Source organism: Cajanus cajan, chromosome 2 (genome assembly GCF_000230855.2).
Source record: "Cajanus cajan strain Asha chromosome 2, NIPB_CcT2T_4, whole genome shotgun sequence".
Taxonomy (NCBI): Eukaryota; Viridiplantae; Streptophyta; class Magnoliopsida; order Fabales; family Fabaceae; genus Cajanus; species Cajanus cajan.
Window position 1 is genome coordinate 7,077,665 of NC_138518.1, and position 22,960 is coordinate 7,100,624.

At 37.0% G+C, this 22,960-nt stretch overlaps 1 protein-coding gene across 1 annotated transcript; it reads left to right on the forward strand.

Moving 5' to 3' along the window:
- The first annotated feature begins 4,218 nt into the window (after positions 1-4,218).
- Positions 4,219-6,971, forward strand: LOC109793238 (mogroside I-E synthase-like). Its single transcript, XM_083067855.1, has 2 exons — positions 4,219-4,989; positions 5,962-6,971. Exons 1-2 carry the CDS (start codon positions 4,342-4,344, stop codon positions 6,676-6,678), a joined length of 1,365 nt encoding a protein of 454 aa, XP_082923981.1. The 5' UTR covers positions 4,219-4,341; the 3' UTR covers positions 6,679-6,971.
- Positions 6,972-22,960: the final 15,989 nt, after the last annotated feature.

Sequence of the window (22,960 nt, forward strand, 5' to 3'; positions counted from 1 at the left end):
GGGCGCGCCCTCTTGCGCATAGCGATACACAAGGTACGATCGCTTCGGCCTCGGCACCGGACCAGGGGTAGGGAGCCCGGAGCTCGATCCCTCCCTACGAGCCTTGACGGAGGTAGGCGCAGATACCCCGATGTCGTTCCCCGCCTGCAAGAAGCAAGGACACTCTTCTGAGAACAAAAGTCAACAGAAGGGTAAAACGCCAATACCACAGAGGGGCCAACGGCTTACCTCGCCAACCGGAGCAGCAGGTACTGCACCCCGGATCACTTCCTCGGCAGAATCCCCTGCCTATAGAAAACAACCTCAAGTCAAAAGGTGAAAAAACAACATAAAATGAAGAAAATAGAAACAAGACTAAGAAAAGAAAAATACTCACCACGGCAACTCGCTCAATAGCTTGGGCCGGCACCTCGCCGGGTTGAACGACTGGCTCAATAGCCGACGCCACCTCTTCAGTGGCCACACGAATGACCCCCTCTGATGGCAGACTCCCAGCAAGGTCCACCGCGCCGGCTTCAACAACCTGGGAGGCAACCTCCCCTATTTCACGAGGGGCAGAGGTCCCCCCGATCTCTCTCCCACCCCTCTTTCGTTTTCGGTTGATTTTCAGAGGTCCTCTGGAGGCTCGGAAACCCCGAGCTCAGTCACGTTGAAGCAGGGCTTCAGCTCAAGCCACAAGTCTTTTCCTATAAGGCCTACAGACAGAAAATAAGGCACATCAGCAAAGAAGAATTACACAAACCTCAAAAAACTACCAAGATGCAAAATACTCACTCTCCAGGACCCTCTCCCTGTGCACCGAGTTCGCAAGCGACAAGATCGACTTGCAACCCAACGGGCGAGGAAATGCCGAGAGATTCTTAACGATGGCAGCCTCCGAAGCCGTCAACTCCAAAGGGTTCACCCCATGAAACCTAGACGGTTTGGGGCACCAGTAGAAGGGGAACTTCGGCAGTCCACCGAAGTAGAAGTCCCCATCCTCTAAAGGGTCGACGTCCACGAGGACTACCCGGAAAAACTTGGATTTGAAGTTTTTATAAGACTTGGAGTAAAGAGTGAATAAACCCCCTTCTTTACTCCCGTTCAAAGAAAGAATGTCATACGGCGGAACGTCCAGCTTCAATTGGTAGAAATGAAGGAAAACGCGAAGGGACAACTCTAGCCCTAGGACCGCGCACAAGACTTGAAACGCCCTCAAAAAACCCCAGCTATTGGGGTGCAGCTGGTAAGGGGCCGCGTTGATGTAGTTCAAGAAATCACACTCAAACTGAGTGAAAGGAAGACAAACGCCGAGGTCCCTGAAGAAACTCTGATAAACATAGAAATGAGGAGGGTCGGTAGACTTCCCCATGAACACACCCTCACCGGCCGGACAAGGCTCGAGCCGAATCATCCGGGAAATGAAGGGGTCGCAAATTCGGTGCGTCTCCCAAACCGCATCGACCTCCAGACGCGACCTGAACACACTTTGGATCCCCCCCATTTCGCGCTTGGCCCAGTCATAACCAGGAACACCCGGCTCCAGGTCCTTAGGCGGGGGAGGGTCTTTCCTCTCGGCGGCGCCCTTCCCGGTAGCCACCGCCTTGCCGCGTGCCTTGCCCCTACCAGGCGCAGAAGAACTGGCACCACGTCCACCAGCCATCAAGAGGAGCAAGAAGATTCGAAGAAAGACTGCGAAAATGAAGACGAAAGACGAACGGAAGCGAGAAGGCTAGGAACGAGAAGGTACAGAGGACTATCGTACCCAAGAAGCCAAAGAGTAGAAGAAAGAGGAGTGAATGGGAAGAGACGCGGGAGAGAAAAAGAAAAGGGTTTTTCCCATATTTCAAAACCGTCACGCCACGTGTCGGCCAGGGGGCATGCCTGGCGACACATTAATTGAAAACCATCATGACAAAGGCAAACCATCATTACATAACGGTCACTCCCATTAACGCGCCACTTGCACGTTTTCGGGAAATGAATAGTTACAACACATGGCATCTCAACAGGCAGACGTACGCGAAAGGTCACCTCCCCCCAGCGAGCTCGGTCTTAACTCCTCGACCCATGGTCTTCGGAGCTCGGGGGGCTAGTGTACTATCCGTACTACGAAGTCGAGCTCCGAGCTCGGCACCACAACGCAAACCGACCTCGGACGCACACTGCGTGGCATCAGCTCGACATTTCAGGGAATCCTAACTGATTCCCGAGGATCTCGCCCCAGACGAGGTCCGTTACCTAACCATATTATATCTTATCTCAGGCCCAAGGCCCAAAGCAACCCTAAATCCACACCAAGGTACGTGCATTATTTATACGAGATTCATACTCCCACAAACACTAACTTTAGCATCGGAGTCTCTTTTACAGGTACCACCCCCATCTTGGAACACAAACGTACCAGTGAAGGAGGCTCACCGATCTTATCTGGCGGATCAGCTCTACAGCAGATTTCCGGTAAGAACAATTTGTATACACGAAAATAGGAAATTATTTATATATATAAATATATATTACTAATTAATTGTTTAATTTTGACTAATCTTATAATATTTTTATTATCTTAAGATCAAATATAATATATATATATATATATATATATATATATTCAAAATGGTATTTTTAAAAATATCATTAAATAAATATAAATAATTAAATTTTATTTTTCTTGAAAATGCTTTTTATCATATAAAAGAGAATAAAGGGAATATTTTTTTTATTATATTATTTCTGATTAATCTCTACAAAACTTCTCCACCTCTGCCCCTCTTCTTTGTCAAGTCTCGGTACAACCAAGAATTTTCGTGTTTTTTATTATAAAATATTAAACAAAAAATGGGGAAAATTTTCGGTATACTAAATCCTAAATCCATCCATGAATATTCTCACATAAAATAGATTAAGAATCTAAGTTAGATTCTTCTATTTAAAAAAATATATGATTTTTTAAAATTCTATATAATATAGAGACATATAAAAAGTACATTAAAATTTCAAAATAAATATTATTATTAAAAATATTTTTAGTTATTGTTAATTTTATTTATCATGTAATTAATTTTTGTCCTCTTTAATATATATATATATATATTTTTTTTTTTTTTTTCTAGTTCTACCTGTATAAATTTGAACATGAAGTCGTGAAAAGAAATGTCATATTTATAATATTTATAAGTGTAAATGGTCCATGGGCTTGGCCATACCCAACTGAAACTCTGTTTATTCATTTAATATTGATGTTAAATGCTTACCAGCCAGTCAGCCACAAAGTCGTCGAAATGATTCACAAATTTATTTCAAAGGTACATAGACAGTTACGTATTCAAATGGAAGAGTTGGTGATTTCTATCATTTTTCCAAAGATAGAGTAAGTGATTTTCATATTAGTGTGTGCGACGAATAACTTATATTATTATATAATGTATGGTCTTGTTATATAATCATTTTTAATGTTTACACGATTTCATTTTGATGATTATAATAAAATTTATTAATTAATGTTCTTTTCACCTTCCCGTAAAAAAAACTTTCTCATTATATGTAGTTATATATATTATTGAGGAAGAGGGACTTGTGCTTATATATATATATTTTGATTAAAAGTAAAATAAAATATAAAAGATAAAAATAATAAAAGTGAATAATAGTAGGTAGTAGGCGGTTAGAACATGCAAGTAGTTTTAGAGTAAAATAGAGAAGGAAAAAAATATTAGAAAAGTACAAAAGGAAAAAAATGATATATCACCAGCCACTATAATATAAAAAAAAAAATAAAAAAAAGTTGACAAACATCATTTAGAAAATAAGAATATTGTATGCGCTGCACGCTCACCAAAACATTTGTTTAAATAATAAATATATTCCTTAAGATGTATTTTAATTCATTTTTAAGATTAGTTATCTTAAAATGTCTATGCACTCTTTAAAACCCAACATCTTTTGCAAAAAAATTAAATTAAATTAAATTAAAGCTAACTGAATGAAAAAAGAATAATGTTAAACTTATATCTGAATATCTTACCACTCATTCTCATTCTATTTATTCTCTCAATCGCTTTCCATCATCTCATCACATCATTTTTTTTTTTTTTTATATCATCACATCTCATATTATATCTATTTTCTCCCACTTCTCTCTTTCCATTTTCTCATAACATAACATATTAATATATATCTATTTTCTCTCTGTCCAATGGTCCTCGAGGTGCATTCTTCATAAAGAGGTGTATTATTTGACTTTTTATTCAATATTTATCAATAAGTTCATTCTTACTTATACTATAAATATATTAGACATATAGATTATAATAATACATATATTGGTCGAGTATCATCGGCTTGGACCTTAACTTGATAAAAATGGATAAGCAAATCACAACAAGCAAAGCACACTGTTTGGTGTTAGCATATCCAGCACTAGGCCACATCAACCCCATGATTCAACTCTCCAAGCTATTGGAACATCAAGGGGTGAGAATAACTTTTGCAACAACTCGTTTCTACTCCAAGAATTCGCTAAAGGTACCTCCTTCTATGGCACTCGAAACCATTTCTGATGGGTTCGACGACGTTAGGCCCACACAGGGCGAGACCAGCAAAGCCTACGTAGACCGGTTTTGGCAAGTTGGGCAAGAAACTCTTGCTGAACTTCTCGAGAAACTTGGTGAATCGAAAAACCATGTTGATTGTGTTGTTTATGACTCGTTCTTGGCTTGGGCACTAGATGTTGCCAAGAGGTTTGGAATAGTTGGAGCTGCTTATCTCACTCAAAATATGACTGTGAATAATATATACTATCACGTTCAATCGGGAAAGTTGCGTGCTCCTCTCACAGAGCATGAGATTTCACTCCCTAAGTTGCCTAAGCTTCAACACGAGGACATGCCATCTTTTTTCTTTACGTATGAACAAGATCCAACTCTCTTTGATTTTGTTGTGTCTCAGTTCTCCAATATCGACAAAGCTGATTGGATCCTGTGCAATACGTTCTACGAACAGGATAAAGAGGTAATTATCAAGAAGATACTAATTAAATTTACATATGTTCTATACAGGATTAATAGTATTAATTTTTAGTTACTAAAGAAAAATGGGTTACTTTTCATTTTAGTGCCAAAATTTTACTTTTAAATACATTTGTTTTAAATATCGTGACTAGAATTACATGACTTGTTTTTTTTAGATGAGAAATACCCAGCAACACCTGTACTACGGTATTATTATTATTTATTATTATTATCATCACTCACACATTTTTTATTATTAGCTAAAATTTATTAAAAATCTTAAATTTTGTGAACTCTACATCTCATTTCATAAGTCTATTACTCTATTTCCTGATATAGTGATAACATTAAATGAAATTTGTAATTTTCAACTAATAATAGTAAAAATGTTGTTATTAACAATTTTTATATCTATTTAGTTATGGGTTTGACCTTGCACTAATAAATATAATAACTTGGGTGAAATTTTGGTACATGCATAGTGCATACATATACGTTTATATTTTTAATTTTAGAATAGTTAATTTAAGTTTAATTCAACCTTACAAAATCAGCTTGTAAGATGAGGGTTGCTTCTCACTTATATACTATTTAGTTGTCTAACCTCTAGTCAATATGGGACTTGGGTCTTTCCCAATACAACCCCTCACATCCAGCATTATTGGGCTTGATACATGAATAAATGATGGGTAACCCTTTTAATGATCTAGGATTGACGAGACTTGAGTTTTTCTCAATACGCCCCCTCATGCCCATAACGCATGTATCAATAGTTGGTGGCCCATTTGTAAGGATCTAGGATAGTTCTGATACCATCTTAGAATAGTTGATTTAAGCCTACCTCAACCTTACAAAACTGGCTTATAAGGTGAGAATTATTTTTCACTTATATACTATTTAATTACCTAATCTCTAGTCGATGTGAGACTTGAGTCTTTTCTAATATAATGTTTTGTTATTAATAATTTTTCAGATAATAGATTGGTTCACGGAGATTTGGCCAAGATTTAGGACCATAGGACCAAACATACCATCTATGTTCTTAGACAAGAGATATGAAGATGACGAAGGTTATGGAATCACACAATTCAAGAGTGATGAATGCGTGGAATGGCTAGATGATAAGCCGAAAGGGTCTGTTGTTTATGTATCATTTGGGAGTATGGCTTCTTTTGGTGAGAAGCAAATGGAGGAAGTGGCTTGTTGTTTGAGAGAGTGCTCGAGTTACTTCTTGTGGGTAGTTAGGGCTTCAGAAGAGAATAAACTCCCTAAAAATTTTGAGAAAATATCAAAGAAAGGGTTGGTAGTGACATGGTGCTCCCAACTAAAAGTTCTAGCTCACGAGGCTATAGGATGCTTTGTCACACATGGTGGCTGGAATTCCACATTAGAAACTTTATGTTTAGGAGTCCCCACAATTGTAATACCATATTGGTCAGATCAAAGTACGAATGCAAAGCTTATGAAAGATGTTTGGAAGATTGGAATTAAGGCTCCAGTTGATGACAACAAGATTGTGCAACGAGAGGCACTTAAGCACTGCATAGAGGAAGTAATGAAGAGTGAAAAAGGCAAAGAGATGAAGAACAATGTCCTTCAATGGAAGACTTTGGCTATAAAAGCCACTGGTGAGGGTGGAAGTTCTTATAAAAATATTTTAGAATTTACGAATAGCTTGTTTCAGTCATAAATTTAATGCCTTAATTACGAATGACTTGTTTCAGTCATAAAATAGTTCTGTTGTTTATTGTAATTACTAAGTCGATTGGGTTCTTTTGCTGCATCATGTGTTGGATGGTATTAGTCTTGGTTTTACTAGTTGGTCTGTTTTGGACGGCTAGTTTTGGACTTTTGTACTAGAGTTCCTCTTTTTTTTTGTGTCTTGTTACTTTTTCTTAATCTTTCCTGTATTGTTCTTTTGTGAGTCTAGTTTGATTCCATACATCTTAATAAATAATAGCACACCTGTGTTTTTTTTTTTAATTATAATTTACATCTATGGATAATACATAAAAAAAAAACATTTTGTCCTATTCATGTTCAATAGATTTTAAACGTAATGCACTTGATTCTTTAAGTATACATATATGGATAACACAAGATGTCCATTACCATATATGATGCATTTTAAGTAATTTTTTTTTATGTGTACTTATTTATTTTGCCTCTTAATATTAATGACATTAATTTATATCGAACATATATTCTCAATTTTCTTTGAAAAACTAATTTAATTAGTGTTATATGTAGTGCTTTCTTTTTAAAAAAAAATGTTATGTAGTGTTTGTTTGTAAAAGAATACTCGGATAGTGTCCTAAAGAGCCCAGTCAAAGAACACTTGTTTGAGTTAGAAATGACTTGGAAAAGAATACTTATAACTTTGCTGAAAGTTAGTGGAGCTCAATCCAGTAGAATTGAGAACTGGACATAACCTCGGTGGTTAAGGGGAACTAATATAAAAAAATTATGTTTATTAATTACTCTTACTGACTATTTGTCTATTGTAGATACTACTTCACGTACTTGAAAACTTGCGAGTTTTTTATTTACACTATTCAATCCCTTTTCTAGTGTTTATCTTTTTCTCCACACCTGTGTCTAACTCATATCTAATGTCACTACATTGACATCTGACTTTGTCTAGGTAGAGAACTTTAATCTTAATCATGTATGACACCACTCAACTAGGGCTTAACGTCACCAAGTCAAAGAGCTCCACAAGCATCCACACCTAGCACCATTCAACCCATGCTCGGTGTGATCAAGTTAGAGAGCTCTCCTCTAACTCATGCTCGACGCTACCAATCTCATGCCTAGCATCAGTGAGGTAGAGAGTCTCTGGCCTGTATCACGCCAGATGCCCCAAAGTTATGTCCAACATAATGATGAATTCTACACTTGGTAGATTCACAATTTTGGCTCATCCATACTTGAAACTTAAAAAATTCAAGCATGTAATGGAAGAAAACAAATCTACACAACCTAAGCATTTCATTTCTCACCAAAACAACTACATGCAACCAAGAATCAATCATCATTCACCCAAAATCTCCCTCAACCATATTCAAACTCCCAAAAACCCCGCAATCAAGAATTTCATCACTTAATCATCAACACAACCATAGTTTTTGTAAGAATAAACAACATTCAACTTCCTCGATCAACAAAGAATTAAGTTCTAGCTTCCTTTACCTCTAAAAATCAATTAAAATGAGAAGGAAGAAGAAGAACCTCTTTTAGGAATTTTGCACCACAACTTCACAGACTTGGATTCTCAGTTTCACACGCCTTGAATCACTACAGCTTTACTCCACTATAGTTCTCTATGCTCTCAAAAAGGCTAGGAAAGAAGGAAGAAATCTTAGGGATCAAAGTTCTTTTTTTTAACTTCTTTCTAATTTTTTGAAGAAATGAATTTATGAAATTTACTTCTAATGAAAGGCCATATATACCTTATCATAATAGGTGAAACTTGACCTCACTCAAAGCAACTCCTAAACAACTAAAACCCCTAAGAATTCCTAAATTCCTAGAGTTTCTCAACAATTAAACAATCAAATAACCATAACACGTAATTCAATAAAATCAACAATTAAAATGCATAGAGTTACAATTTTCCCCAACAAAAAAATTCTTTGAAAATTGACTTGGGAAAAGAAATGGATATTAATCCTTAATCATGTCCTCTAGCTCCTATGTAGCTTCACTTGTAGCCACATGCCAAACAACCTTGACAAGATCGATCAATTTGTCCTTCACTTCCTTCACCTTATGATCCATAATTATAGTCAATTATTTCACTTAGGCCAGACTCTTCTTCACTTTTGCATTATCATATTCCACTACATTGCTCAAATCATGCAGATACTTCCTCAACTAGGAGACATGGAACATATCATGTAGGTTAGACAAGAATGGTGGCAATGCTAACTAATAAGCCACCAGACCTAAAAGACAAAGGATCTGATAAGGCCTAATAAATTTTGGGGTCAAATTCTTGGACTTTAACGCCCTTCCCACTCCAATAGTGCTTGTGATATTAAAAAACACATGTTCTTTCTTAGCAAACTCTTAATGCTTTCTCTTCTTATCAGCATATGATTTCTACTTACTCTGGGCAATTTTCATCCTTTCCAACCAACACAATGAAGTCTTACACCACTACTTAGTAGTCTATAGAACCAACTCAAGCCCCACCACTACTGACTCGCCATTCTTATACCAACACAATAGAGTCTTACACCTCCTACCAAACAAAGCCTTCAAAGGCCCCATTCTAATACACCCTTCTCTAATGGCAAGACTTCCTCCCAACTCCTTAGATGGTCCAAAACACAACCCCTCAACAAATCCTTCAAGGATTAGATAGTCATTTCTAATTGACCATCGGATTGAGGATGATAAGTAGAACTCATCCTCAATCTTGTCCTCAAGGCTTGGTGTAGGCTCTACCAAAATTTGAAAGTCAACCTTGGATCTCTATCATAGATAATACTAGAATGAACCCATTCAATCGTTCCATCTCCCTTATAACTAAGTCAACTTCTCTAAGGACAACTTGACGTTAATGGGCAAAAAATGGCACACTTGGTCAACTTGTCAACAATAACCTTAATAGCATCATTGTTCCTAGTCGACCTAGGCAACCCCACAATGAAATCCATGGTAATGTTCTCCCACTTCCACTTTGGGATCTCCATCATTTGAAGCAAGCCACTTAGCTTTTGATGCTCCACTTTGGCCTTTTGGAAAGTCAACATGCCGCCATATACTTTACCACCCCTTTCTTCATATTAGATCACTAGAAAGTTTTCTTGAGGTCCTAATACATATTAGTCATATTGGGATGTATGCTAAGTCTATTATTATGGCTTTCCTTCAAAACTGTCCTTCTTAACTGATAATCTTGAGGTAAGCAAGTTCTACCCTTAAACCTCGATATACCATCTTTGACCAGTATAAAGCTCACTACTTTGTTAGTTCCAAACTACCCCTTCTTAGGGTCTTGCATTTGTTTCTCTTTTACCTGCTCTAAGAACTCATTAGCAATTGTAGTCATCCCACAGATAATGTGATCTTGTGCCAACTCTATACAAAGCTTCAAATCTTTGAACTTTTCCACTAGCTCCAACTCCTTAACCATTAATGCATACATGTTGATAAATTTCTTACTCAAAGAATCTGCCGCCATATTATCCTTTTTAGGATGATACATCAACTAGAAGTTATAGTCTTTCAAAAACGCCATCCACCTCTTCCATCTCTTATTCATCTCCTTTTGATCAAACAAATACTTTAAGGTCTTATGATCACTGAAGACATTGAACTTTGTCCCGAATAGATAATGCCTCCAAATCTTCAAGGCAAAAATCACTACACCAACTCCAAGTCATGAGTGGGATAATTCCTCCCATAAACCTTTAGTCTCCTTGAAATATAAGCCATTATTTTCCTATGCTACATCAACACACAACTTAGCCCCTAGTGAGAAACATCACTAGGGTCGGGCAACACCAATATAGAAGAAGTAATCAACTTCCACTTCAACTCTAGAAAGCTCTCCTCTCAAGCATCCATCCAAATGAAAGGCTAATTCTTTGTAGTTACTTAAGTTAGAGGCATTATTATTTTGGAGAAACCTTCTAAAAATCTCCAATAGTAACTTGCTAACTGAACAAAACTCCTAATGTTTGTAACTGTCTGAGGACATTCCCATTGTAATAAAAAAAAAAACTCTACCTTTGCCGGGTCCACAAAAATCCCTTCTGTTGAAATCATATACCCCAAAACTTCACTTCATTGAGCCAAAACTCACACTTTGATAACTTGGCATAAAGTTATTTATCTATTAACACTTCAAACACCAAAATCAAATGCTTGTGGTGTTCCTCCAAAGATTTTGAATAAATAAGAATATCATCAATGAACACTATCACAAATCTATCCAAGAAAGGTCTAAAAATCTTGTTCATATACTCCATGAACATTGATAAGGCATTCATCACACCAAAGGGCATCGCAACGTACTCATAGTGATCATACCTAGTCTCGAAGGCAGTCTTCAGTATGTTACTATCCTTCTAAAGGAGGAGGCCCATGGGCTAAGGGCCCAACTACTAGGGCTATGGCAAGGATGATGCATGAAGAGTGGGCCCAAGCCCAAGGAAGGCCCGCCACTTTGTTTTGTTGGACTTTATCTCAAGCCCATTAGATTAGGGTTAGTATAGGATTGGGCCTTAGTGCCTTGTATTTCTTTTTGGGCCTTGTATTTCCGGCCATTAGATTAGGAATTTCATTTCATGGTCATTTAGATTTAGGGTTAATTTTAGGTTACATGTGTAGTTGCATTAGAATGTAATTAACTTCACATTTGATGAGCATTTCGGCCATGTGCAACACATGCACATGGTGTGACTCAAATGCAACTCAAATGGAAGCTTAATTACATTCCAAATGAGGTGCACATGGGATGGATCCGGGTTGGCTCCAAAATTTGAATTTTGAATTCAAATTTTGGCCGCCCAATGTTAAGTGAACCATACCATGGTTTCACTTAACCTTAGGCTAACCCATGGTTCACTAAACCTAAATTTTCCCTATATATTCCAAGTGGACGAGCTTGTACCTCACTTTTGGATTAATTGAATGAGAATTTCCTTCTTAGAAATCTACTCTCCGAAAGTCACCTTGGTTGCCTACGCTACCCTCCTTGAGAGCTTCTCTTTGTAGAGCTAGGTCACCTTCCTTCTTTGGAACTTAGCTTGTGTGCAAGCTTCGACCATCTTGAGTCTTCTTGGAGCTCCCATCCTTGACACTTCCTCCAAGGATCCGTGAAGACTTGAAGAATTTTCCATGTGCATCCAAGAGGAAGCACATCAAGTGGTATCAAGAGCTTCGGTCTTCAAGAGATAAGTTCATTATCTTGTCTTTTGAATTTTGATCCGTGGTTCATCTTGTTCTTGTGTTCATCATCTTGTTCTTGTTTTCATTTTGAGTTTTGTCACTTTTGAGTTTACTCCTTCCTAGATCTAATTTTGCCTTAAAATTTGATGGATCTAGTTTCTTGTTGCTTGAATGATTCATCTATGCGCTTATGAATATATGCTTTCATGAATCATGCTCCAATTCTTTTGCCTATTAGGAATTTCTGCCTATGATCTTTTGTTTTATTTGAGTCTTAATTGAAATTTTATTCGGTCAAATACATTTTTGAGTCATTTTATTTTGAATCCATGTCTAGTAGTCATGTGTAGTTCATTTCTTGTTCATCATTCTTAGCTTTGCTTGTTTGAATCGTGTTGTTTTCTTTCATTAGTAATTTTGAACTATTTTCTGGATTTGGCCGAGATCCATAGCCTTAGGTATATGCTCATAATTTTTGTTTACATTTGAGTTCATAAACTACTACTAGTTCATTAGTAGTTTTCTTAGAAATTTTAGGTTTCCATGTTAGAAAATGTCTTTAAAAAAAAATTTCATCATCCGTGAGTGTTTAATCTTGTGTGTGACTTGTTTGCTGAAAATTTGTGTTAGCTCAATTTGAAATTTGAATTTAGGAGCCAAAAACCGTGACATGTGCTAAGAACAAGCAAGTGAAAAAAGCATGTTCAATTTACATTACATCTTGACCTAATTTTCTTGTCATTTGGCAACTCAAATTTGAAATCCGGTTTTAGTGTTTCATAAGGTGACCGAGACTTATATGACTCCTAAATATTGAAAGAAAAAGGCAACTCCTAAGTTTTAAAAAAAAAATATTAGAAGAAGGATCAAAAGAAATTCAAAACAAAAGTGATTAAAAAAAAATGCTAAACCTAATTTGAAAAGTAAAAGCCAATCAAGGAGTTTGATTTCTCAATTGTTTGCTTCTCGGTTTGAACCTATTTTTGAATCATAAAATTTTCAGTTAATACATCTTTGAGTGTTTTGGTTTTGAGCATCCATTCTAGAACTCATTTTAGGACAATTCCTTCTTGTTCTAGTCATCTACTTGTTGGTGTCATCTAAAATTGTCATTTCCTAATCTATTCTTGTCTTCCTTACTTCTTAAATACTCTTTGCTGTTTTTATATTTGATTGAACTCCAAAGTGTGGCCTAAGTTTGACCTGGCCTATCTTCCTAGAAGCTAGTTCTACAAGGGTCATCAAAAGAAGCCTAAGGAAAGGAGGAGGAAAGGATCATATGTGGCTCTCGGTTTTGGAAAACTTCAAACATAAACACTATAAACACTTTGGCTGGAAATCTGTGATGGCTGGACTGGACCAAACCGTGAAGATTGGAGGAGATTTAATTTGAATTGTATTTGAATTTTGTTAAAATAAATAAATAAATATATAAGTATTAGTGACAGATTTTAGTGACCAATTTTTCATTACTAGTTTGAAAATTTTGTTACAAATTCGGTCTCTAATCCATCGCTAATTCTTGGTGGCTGTTTTTCTTAATTCTTTTAAGCCACTTGTTAGTGCTGTTTAGCTTTGATTATACCTTGTATTTGGCCATTTAAAGGAGTGTCTTGGAAGTGTCTTTGGTACACAACCATCTCTCCTTAGGTTTACCATTTTCGTTAGTACTTGGTGGGAGTGGTCCTTGATTGATCTTTGGTATCTCTCAAGCTCTCACCCTAGGACACGTTTAGGTAGTTTTAATTCTTGTTTAATACTTGTCTTTACTTGCTTTCATACGACTAGTATATCATAGTTCACAAAAACATCAAAAATAATTTTTTTTTTCATTGAAAAGAATTTGGTAGAGATTAACTACAAAGGGGATTAGTAATTTTTACTTGAAGAGGCTTGGTTTTTAAGTGGCTCCTAGTAGCTCACCTCCCTTCAAAGTTCAATTTTTATACATAATCCTCCAAGTACTTAGTCTTAACCTTGCACAAAACAAATTGATTTTCAAAGTTCATTCATCAAAAAGCATCTTTCTCCTATAATGGAAGAGTTTTCTACTCCCCAAAGTGATAGTAATTCAAGTGATTACAATGATTTGTCAAAAGTAACACATGAATTAAGATCACTTAAGCTTTGGAAAAAGCAAGAAGCCAAACAAAAACTTAAAGAAAAACTTGAAAAAGAGGCTCAACTTGCTATGTTGGAGGAAGAAATTCGTTTATTAAAGGAGAAAGAAGAAAAATTGCACCACAAGCACCGAAGTAGACATAGCTCCCAACATAGTTCAACCCTAAGAGAGTCAATGAATGATGATAGCCTTGCTTTAGGAGATCATTATCAACAACCTCCTAGAAGGGTGCATAGGACCCCCAAGCCAAGGGAATCTAGGGTAGATCTCCCTTATTTTCATGGAAAGGATGATGTGGAAGGGTACCTAGATTGGGAGATGAAGGTGGAACAAATCTTCACTTGCCACCAAGTGAGTGAAGAAAGAAAAGTCTCCTTAGCCACTCTAAGCTTCCAAGGTCACGCCATGTATTGGTGGACTTCTCTTGTGAGAGATAGGCGTCTCCATAATGATCCTCCAATTCAATATTGGAATGAATTAAGGAGTGCCTTGAGGAGGAGGCATATACCCTCTTACTACACTAGGGAGCTTATCAACAAGCTCCAAAGACTCCATCAAAAAAATATGACTGTGGAAGAGTATAGACAAACGATGGAGTTATACCTAATGAGGGCTGGTATTAGGGAGGAGGAAAACATTACCATTGCTAGGTTTTTGAGTGGTTTGACTTTTGATATAAGAGATAAGGTTGAGCTTCTCCCTTATAGGGATTTGAATGATTTGGTTCAACTTTGCATCAAAGTTGAACAACAAAATTTGAGAAAAGGTTATAAATCAAGCTCATATTCATCTTCTTATTCTAAAGTTGACTACAAGAGGGAGGGCAAGAAAAATGATTTTGAAAAGAAAAATACTTTTCCCTCCAAAAATCTAGACAAAGGTAAAGAAAAAGAAAATGACAAAAAAACAAACACCTCACACACTAGCACTAAGTCTAGTGATATTAAGTGCTTTAAGTGTCTTGGGAGAGGCCACATTGCTTCTCAATGCCCTAACAAGAAAGTAATGATTTTAAGGGGCCAAGACATTTATAGTAGCCGTGATGAAGCAACTACTTCTTCATCTTCAAGTGAGGATGAAGAAGAAGCAAGTGAGGAAGAGTCATGTGAGGTCACTTACCCTTACAATGGGGAACTTCTTATGATGAGAAGGGTCCTCAACAATCAACCTAGTGATACACAATCCCAAAGAGAGAACATCTTTCATACAAGATGTAACATTTCAAACAAGGCTTGTTCTCTCATAGTGGATAGTGGATCTTGGTGCAATTGTTGTAGCACTAGGATGGTTGAGAAGTTGGGATTGACTACCACACCCCATCCAAAACCTTATCAACTTCATTGGCTTAATGATGATGGGGATATGGTGGTCAACCAACAGGTGGAAGTAGAGTTTTCTATTGGGAATTATCAAGACAAAGTTAAATGTGATGTAGTTCCCATGGAAGCTTGTCATATTTTATTAGGAAGACCATGGCAATTTGACAAACAAACTTATCATGATGGTCTAACTAATAAAATAACTTTCACACATGAGGGTAAAAAGTTTGTGCTTCATCCTTTATCACCTTCACAAGTGAAGGAGGATCAAGTACAAATGAAGGCCAAACGTGATAAAGAAAAAGGAAAACAAAAAAAAGTTGAAAAAAAAAGATTCTAAAAATTGATGAAAAAGAGGATTCTAGAGAAACTAGTGTTCCCTCTCTAGAGATAGTTCAAGAAGAGATTTTTGATTCAAAACCTTTACATAAAACTTCTCTCTTTATTGAACCATCTTCTCATATCCTCATGTGTAGAGGAACACTAACTTACACTGCCACATCTTCCTTGGAAACTTCTCTACCTCTTAAGGTGAAAAATCTTTTAAAAGAATTTGGTGATGTATTCCCTAGTGAAGGACCCATTGGACTTCCACCTTTTAGGGGAATAGAGCATCAAATAGATCTTGTGCCTGGATCTAGTCTTCCAAATAGGCCAGCCTATAGGACTAACCCACAAGAAACCAAAGAGATAGAGAAGCAAGTACAAGAGTTGTTGGAGAAGGGTTGGATTCAGAAGAGTCTAAGCCCTTGTGCTGTACCAGTAATTTTGGTGCCAAAAAAAGATGGAAAATGGAGGATGTGTTGTGACTGTAGAGCCATCAACAACATCACCATAAAATATAGGCACCCAATTCCTAGGCTTGATGACATGCTTGATGAATTGCATGGGTCATCCATATTTTCCAAAATAGATCTTAAAAGTGGATATCACCAAATTAGAATTAAGGAGGGTGATGAGTGGAAAACTGCTTTTAAGACTAAGTTTGGTCTATATGAATGGTTGGTTATGCCTTTTGGGCTTACTAATGCACCTAGCACATTCATGAGGCTAATGAATCATACCCTTAGGGATTGCATTGGTAGGTTTGTAGTTGTTTATTTTGATGATATTTTAATATATAGCAAGAGTCTAAGTAATCATGTGGATCACCTAAAACAAGTTTTACTTGTTCTTAGAGACAATCACTTGTTTGCCAATGTAGACAAGTGCACTTTTTGTGTGGATAATGTTATTTTCTTAGGGTTTGTGGTAAGCAAAAATGGGGTTCATGTGGATCCCGCGAAAATAAAAGCCATCCAAGAATGGCCTATTCCTACTAATGTTAGTGAAGTTAGGAGCTTCCATGGTTTGGCAAGTTTTTATAGAAGATTTGTTCCTAACTTCTCTACATTAGCTTCACCTCTCAATGAGTTGGTGAAGAAGGATGTGGCTTTTGCGTGGCAAGAAAAACATAATTTAGCTTTTCAAGAACTTAAGCATAAACTTACTCAAGCACCTGTTCTAGCTTTGCCTGATTTTTCTAAAACTTTTAAGCTAGAATGTGATGCTTCAGGGCTTGGCATAGGAGTTGTGTTGTTACAAGGTGGTCACCCCATAGCTTATTTCAGTGAAAAACTTCATGGGGCTGCCTTGAACTATCCTACCTATGACAAGGAGTTATATGCTTTAGTTGGTGCCCTTCAAACTTGGGAACATTACCTTGTGACCAAGGAATTTGTTATCCATAGTGATCATGAATCACTTAAATACTTGAAGGGTCAACATAAATTAAATAAAAGGCATGCAAAATGGGTTGAGTACCTTGAGCAATTTCCTTATGTTATCAAATATAAAAAGGGCTCTACAAATGTAGTAGCTGATGCTTTGTCAAGAAGACATGTTTTATTGAACACCCTAGGTTCTCAAATACTAGGGTTTGATGACATCAAGGAGTTGTATGAGAAAGACCTTGATTTTGCTAACTTTTATTGCTTATGTATTCAAAAGCCTTATCAAGGATACTATCTTTTTGAGGGGTATCTTTTTAAAGAAAACAAACTTTGCATACCCCAAGGATCTATTAGGAAACTCTTGGTTAAGGAGAGCCATGAGGGTGGGCTCATGGGGCATTTTGGAATTGAGAAAACTCTTTCACTTTTGCGAGAGAAATTCTTTTGGCCTCATATGCAAAGAGATGTTCAAAGGTTTTGTAGTAGTTGCATTGCTTGTTTACAAGCCAAGTCTACTACTAAACCTCATGGACTTTACACCCCCTTGCCCATATCCTCTTCTCCTTGGGTAGACATTTCCATGGATTTTATCCTTGGATTTCCTCGAACCCAAAGAGGAAAGGATTCCATTTTTGTGGTTGTGGACCGTTTTAGCATAATGGCACACTTTATTCCATGCCACAAGGTGGATGATGCAAGTCACATTGCTAAGTTATTCTTTCAAGAGATTGTGAGACTACATGGGTTACCTAAAACTATAGTCTCCGATAGAGATGTTAAGTTCCTTAGCCATTTTTGGAAAACTCTTTGGGCAAGGCTAGGAACTAAACTTCTATTTTCTACCACATGTCATCCCCAAACTGATGGGCAGACTGAGGTAGTCAATAGGTCTCTAGGGACTATGTTGAGGGCAATCCTCAAAGGCAATAAAAAGTCATGGGATGACTATCTCCCTCATGTGGAGCTTGCCTATAATAGGGTGGTTCACAAAACCACTAACATGTCTCCTTTTAAGATTGTTTATGGCTTTAATCCTCTTACCCCTTTGGATTTATTACCCCTACCCGATGTTGCTTCCTTTATTCATAAAGAAGGCACATCTAGGGCTGAGTTTGTCAAGAAGTTACATGAGAGGGTTAGAGATCATATTCAATCCCAAACAGAAAAATACCATAAATATAATAATAAGGGTAGGAAAGAAGTTATCTTCAAGGAAGGTGACTGGGTTTGGCTACACCTTAGGAAGGATAGGTTTCCTTCCCAAAGAAAGTCAAAACATAGTCCTAGAGGGGATGACCCTTTCCAAATCCTTAAAAAAATCAATAATAATGCCTATGTCTTAGATCTTCCTTCTGAGTATGGAGTTAGTTCTAGTTTCAATGTTTCTGATCTATCTCTTTTTTCAGGACTAGCTACCCAAGCAGAGGCTGCTTTGGATTTGAGGACAAATCCTCTTCAAGAGGGAGGGGATGATGGAGGAGGCCCATGGGCTAAGGGCCCAACTACTAGGGCTATGGCAAGGATGATGCATGAAGAGTGGGCCCAAGCCCAAGGAAGGCCCGCCACTTTGTTTTGTTGGACTTTGTCTCAAGCCCATTAGATTAGGGTTAGTATAGGATTGGGCCTTAGTGCCTTGTATTTCTTTTTGGGCCTTGTATTTCCGGCCATTAGATTAGGAATTTCATTTCATGGTCATTTAGATTTAGGGTTAATTTTAGGTTACATGTGTAGTTGCATTAGAATGTAATTAACTTCACATTTGATGAGCATTTCGGCCATGTGCAACACATGCACATGGTGTGACTCAAATGCAACTCAAATGGAAGCTTAATTACATTCCAAATGAGGTGCACATGGGATGGATCCGGGTTGGCTCCAAAATTTGAATTTTGAATTCAAATTTTGGCCGCCCAAGGTTAAGTGAACCATACCATGGTTTCACTTAACCTTAGGCTAACCCATGGTTCACTAAACCTAAATTTTCCCTATATATTCCAAGTGGCCGAGCTTGTACCTCACTTTTGGATTAATTGAATGAGAATTTCCTTCTTAGAAATCTCCTCTCCGAAAGTCACCTTGGTTGCCTACTCTACCCTCCTTGAGAGCTTCTCTTTGTAGAGCTAGGTCACCTTCCTTCTTTGGAACTTAGCTTGTGTGCAAGCTTCGGCCATCTTGAGTCTTCTTGGAGCTCCCATCCTTGACACTTCCTCCAAGGATCCGTGAAGACTTGAAGAATTTTCCATGTGCATCCAAGAGGAAGCACATCACCTTCACCCTTATTTGGTGATATTTTAATCTCAAATCAATATTGAAAAATATTAATTCTTCTTTCAACTAATCCATCGAGTCATCTATCCTAGGGAGTGAATATATGTTCATCATGATCAACTTATTCAACTATCTGTAATCTACACACAGTCGAGCTCCACCATCTTTCTTCTTCACCAATAAAATATTAGCACCTCACTATCTATTTTTCCAACAAATCCTCCACCTACTTCTTCTACTCAATCAACTCAGCTAGGGTTATCCTATAGGGAGCTATTGACATTAAAACTATACTAGGAACCAAGTCAATACTGAACTCAACTTCCCTAGTAGGAGTTAACCTAGGCACTTAATCTAGAAATGCTTGTGGAGTTAACCTAGGCACTTAATCTCTAATCACTTTAATCAAACTTATCAACTTCTTAGACTCAACACTCAAAGTACAAAAGAGCATAAAACACTAAGCTTCTCCCCTCACTAAATCATCCACTTGCTTGGCTAACACCACCCCATCATTCTCAACCTCCAAAAATACCAACTCTTTCTCGAAACAATCTATAAGAATATGATTTGTAGATAACCAATTCATACCTAAGATTATGTCAATCTCCACCATAGGAAAACAAATCAAGTTAACCCTATACTATCTACCATATACCTCTATCACAACTCAAAAGTAACCAAATAAATATGTGTAAGAGTAAAGACAGTCAAATCAACATGTAGTGGACTCTCAGCCAAACCCAACCTCTCTACATAATCAATGGAAATAAAAGAGTGAGTAACTCTAGAATAACAAATGATCAAAACAACCTTACCAACCACCTTCCCTTTCTTTTTCACTAGATCATATGAGGTAAAAGCCTTGCCTTTAGATAAAGCAAACATTCTGCTAGTTATAACAGGTCATTCAACTCTTTGAGAAACTCTAGGCTATCTAACCCTTGTGGTACAATCTCTGGAGATATCACTTGACTAGCCATATCTAAAACACTTGTTCATTTGAGGACAATCACTAATGAAGTGAGCTCCTCCATATTTGTAACACTAGACACTTGAAGCTTCGCTATAAGTAGTAGTAGAAGGTCTCCTTACAACAAAGCTCTTTTATTGTTGAGGAGGTTTGTCATAAGGTCTTCTTTATTATTCACATCTCTTGGACCCAGATGGCCCTTCTTGACCCTTGGTCACATTTTCCACCACCACCAACACATTCAATCCTCTCTACAATCTTTGCCTTCTTTACTAAGGAAGGAAACTTCGTGATAACAATAGGCAACACCACCTTTTTCAGCTTGTGTCTCAACCCCTCTACAAATCATCTACACCTCTAAGCCTCGAAAATGACCTAAGAATATAAATGAGTCAAATGCTCAAATTTCATGGCATACTCAAAAATAGTCATATTTCCTTGATATAGTCTTATGAACTCAACTTCATTGGTGTATCTCACACTATCCAAGAAGCATTTCTCAAGAAATATCCTCTTAAAGCATTCATAGTCCACCATCACACCCCTAGTCTCCAACATCTGTTGGGTACCCTTCCGTAGTACTCAACCTTCTCAATCAACATGTACACAAAATAAGGTAGCTTCCTCTCATCAGGGCATCCCATCACGTGGAATATTTTCTCCATCTCACAACTCTAGTGGTTAGCCACCTTTGGATTCGCATCTCCCTTGAATTGAGAAGGATAAAATTTCCTAAACTCAGCCAAGTCCCTAGTCTCCTATGATACTACTAGTCTAGCTACTTCAACTATAAACCAGTTCGTTTCCATTTGAGTAAAGTGAGCATTTTGTTGTTGTATAGCCATAACCATCATCTTTATGTCCCAAACCATCTGGTCATATTGAGGTCTAACCATCTTATACTAAGATCAATAAATCCGTTAAGCAACATTGTACTACAACACAACACAACACGCAACAACAAAACAACATTCACAACATAAACCTAATGGGGTCACCCTTAAAGAGAGCCCAAAAGATTTGACTAGCTTTGGTACCATAAAAGTGTAACAACCCACCAAGTCCTTACACTTAATGATTCAAATACTAGTAATGGAAACAAACATCAAACTACATAAGATTAATATGTAATCAATATCTGGATATGTGTAGGGTAATATATACGTGTAAAATTTTGGCATCAATGACTGAATTAATATAACTACTATACAAGTAAATAAATATGAACAATAATCAAGTATTGTAATAATAATTCTAAGTTGTTTGTCAAGCAACCTCCACTAAATCAACTACATCAAAGTAGCTCAAAAGATCACCATTGACATTGCCCAACATGGCCTTCAAATCACATCGCCTTTAGCTTATCCTTACCTTGCTCCTATATAAATATGATCATTGGAGTTCAACCACGAGGAAACATGTAAGGTTAAACTAGTATTCAAAAGAATCAACATAATAAGTATACAAGTAAAATTGACTTCAGCAATTTATCAACTTGTAACTAATTTTTAACACAATACAACATGTTCTTTAACTATAATAACTCAACAGAAACACACCTCAAGTTATCATTCATTAACAACGCAACTCATCAGCCATTTGATCCTATCGAACCAACAACAATGCCATCTTTTCATTCCAACTAGACCGACAATCAATTTTTGGATAAAAATCCATAATAACATGGTTTCTTGTATTTCTCCACTTAAACTAGAAAAGTCTAGTATTCATTTTAAGGTAGGATAGCTTGAGTGTGGGCCTACCATGACATTAACATGTATAACTAAGCCTCTTATAGGATTAGCCCGCCGACTACTCTTCAAAACTATACCTCTTCTAATACTTAGTTTGGTATTTTGACCCCTAACTTTGTACCTTACTCGATTTTATCGCTTTATACATGTTTGGCTCAACCTGGCCCCTATACTGATTAACATTGGTCATTTTATAATCGGTATTTCTCAACCTAGCCCTTATATTATGGTCACTTTATAGACAATATGACTCCATCTATCCCTTTTACCTTATTAACTAAGGTCCTAGAGGAGACTCATAATTCATTTCAAGAGTCAACTTTTCAAGAAGGATTTTCAACAAACTAAGCTCTTGGAGCACTACAACACAATATCCTCACAATAGGATATTCAACTTTAAAACAACTTCTCCTTTAGTTTTAAGTCAATCAACACAACACAACTTAATGCCCTAAGCATTCTCAATATAACCACCTCAACATGTGAACATACAACTATCAACAATTCATTCATCAATATACATTATCCAAAATCAATGTAAAAGGAGTAACACCATAGTTCAACATATAGCATGTAATAGATTCAACTAACCTATGTATGTTCAACACTTATGCAAAATATATATTTATATATATATATTATTTTATTTTTTCATTAAGCAACCTATGCCAGACACCATTGTCCCCATGCTTGACATCATTGAGGTTGATAGCCTTTGGCTCACCCACACTTGGTGTCAATCTACTTGTGCCTGACATGGATGAGGTAGAGAACTCTTATGGCTAATCCCATGCCTGAACCATCTCAAGCATAGAGCCTCTACCTAATTCACGTCTAGTGTCACTAAACTGGTGCACGACGTTGTCTAGGTAGAAAGCTTCTATCTCGATCATACTTTGCATCACTCAACTAAGGTTTGAC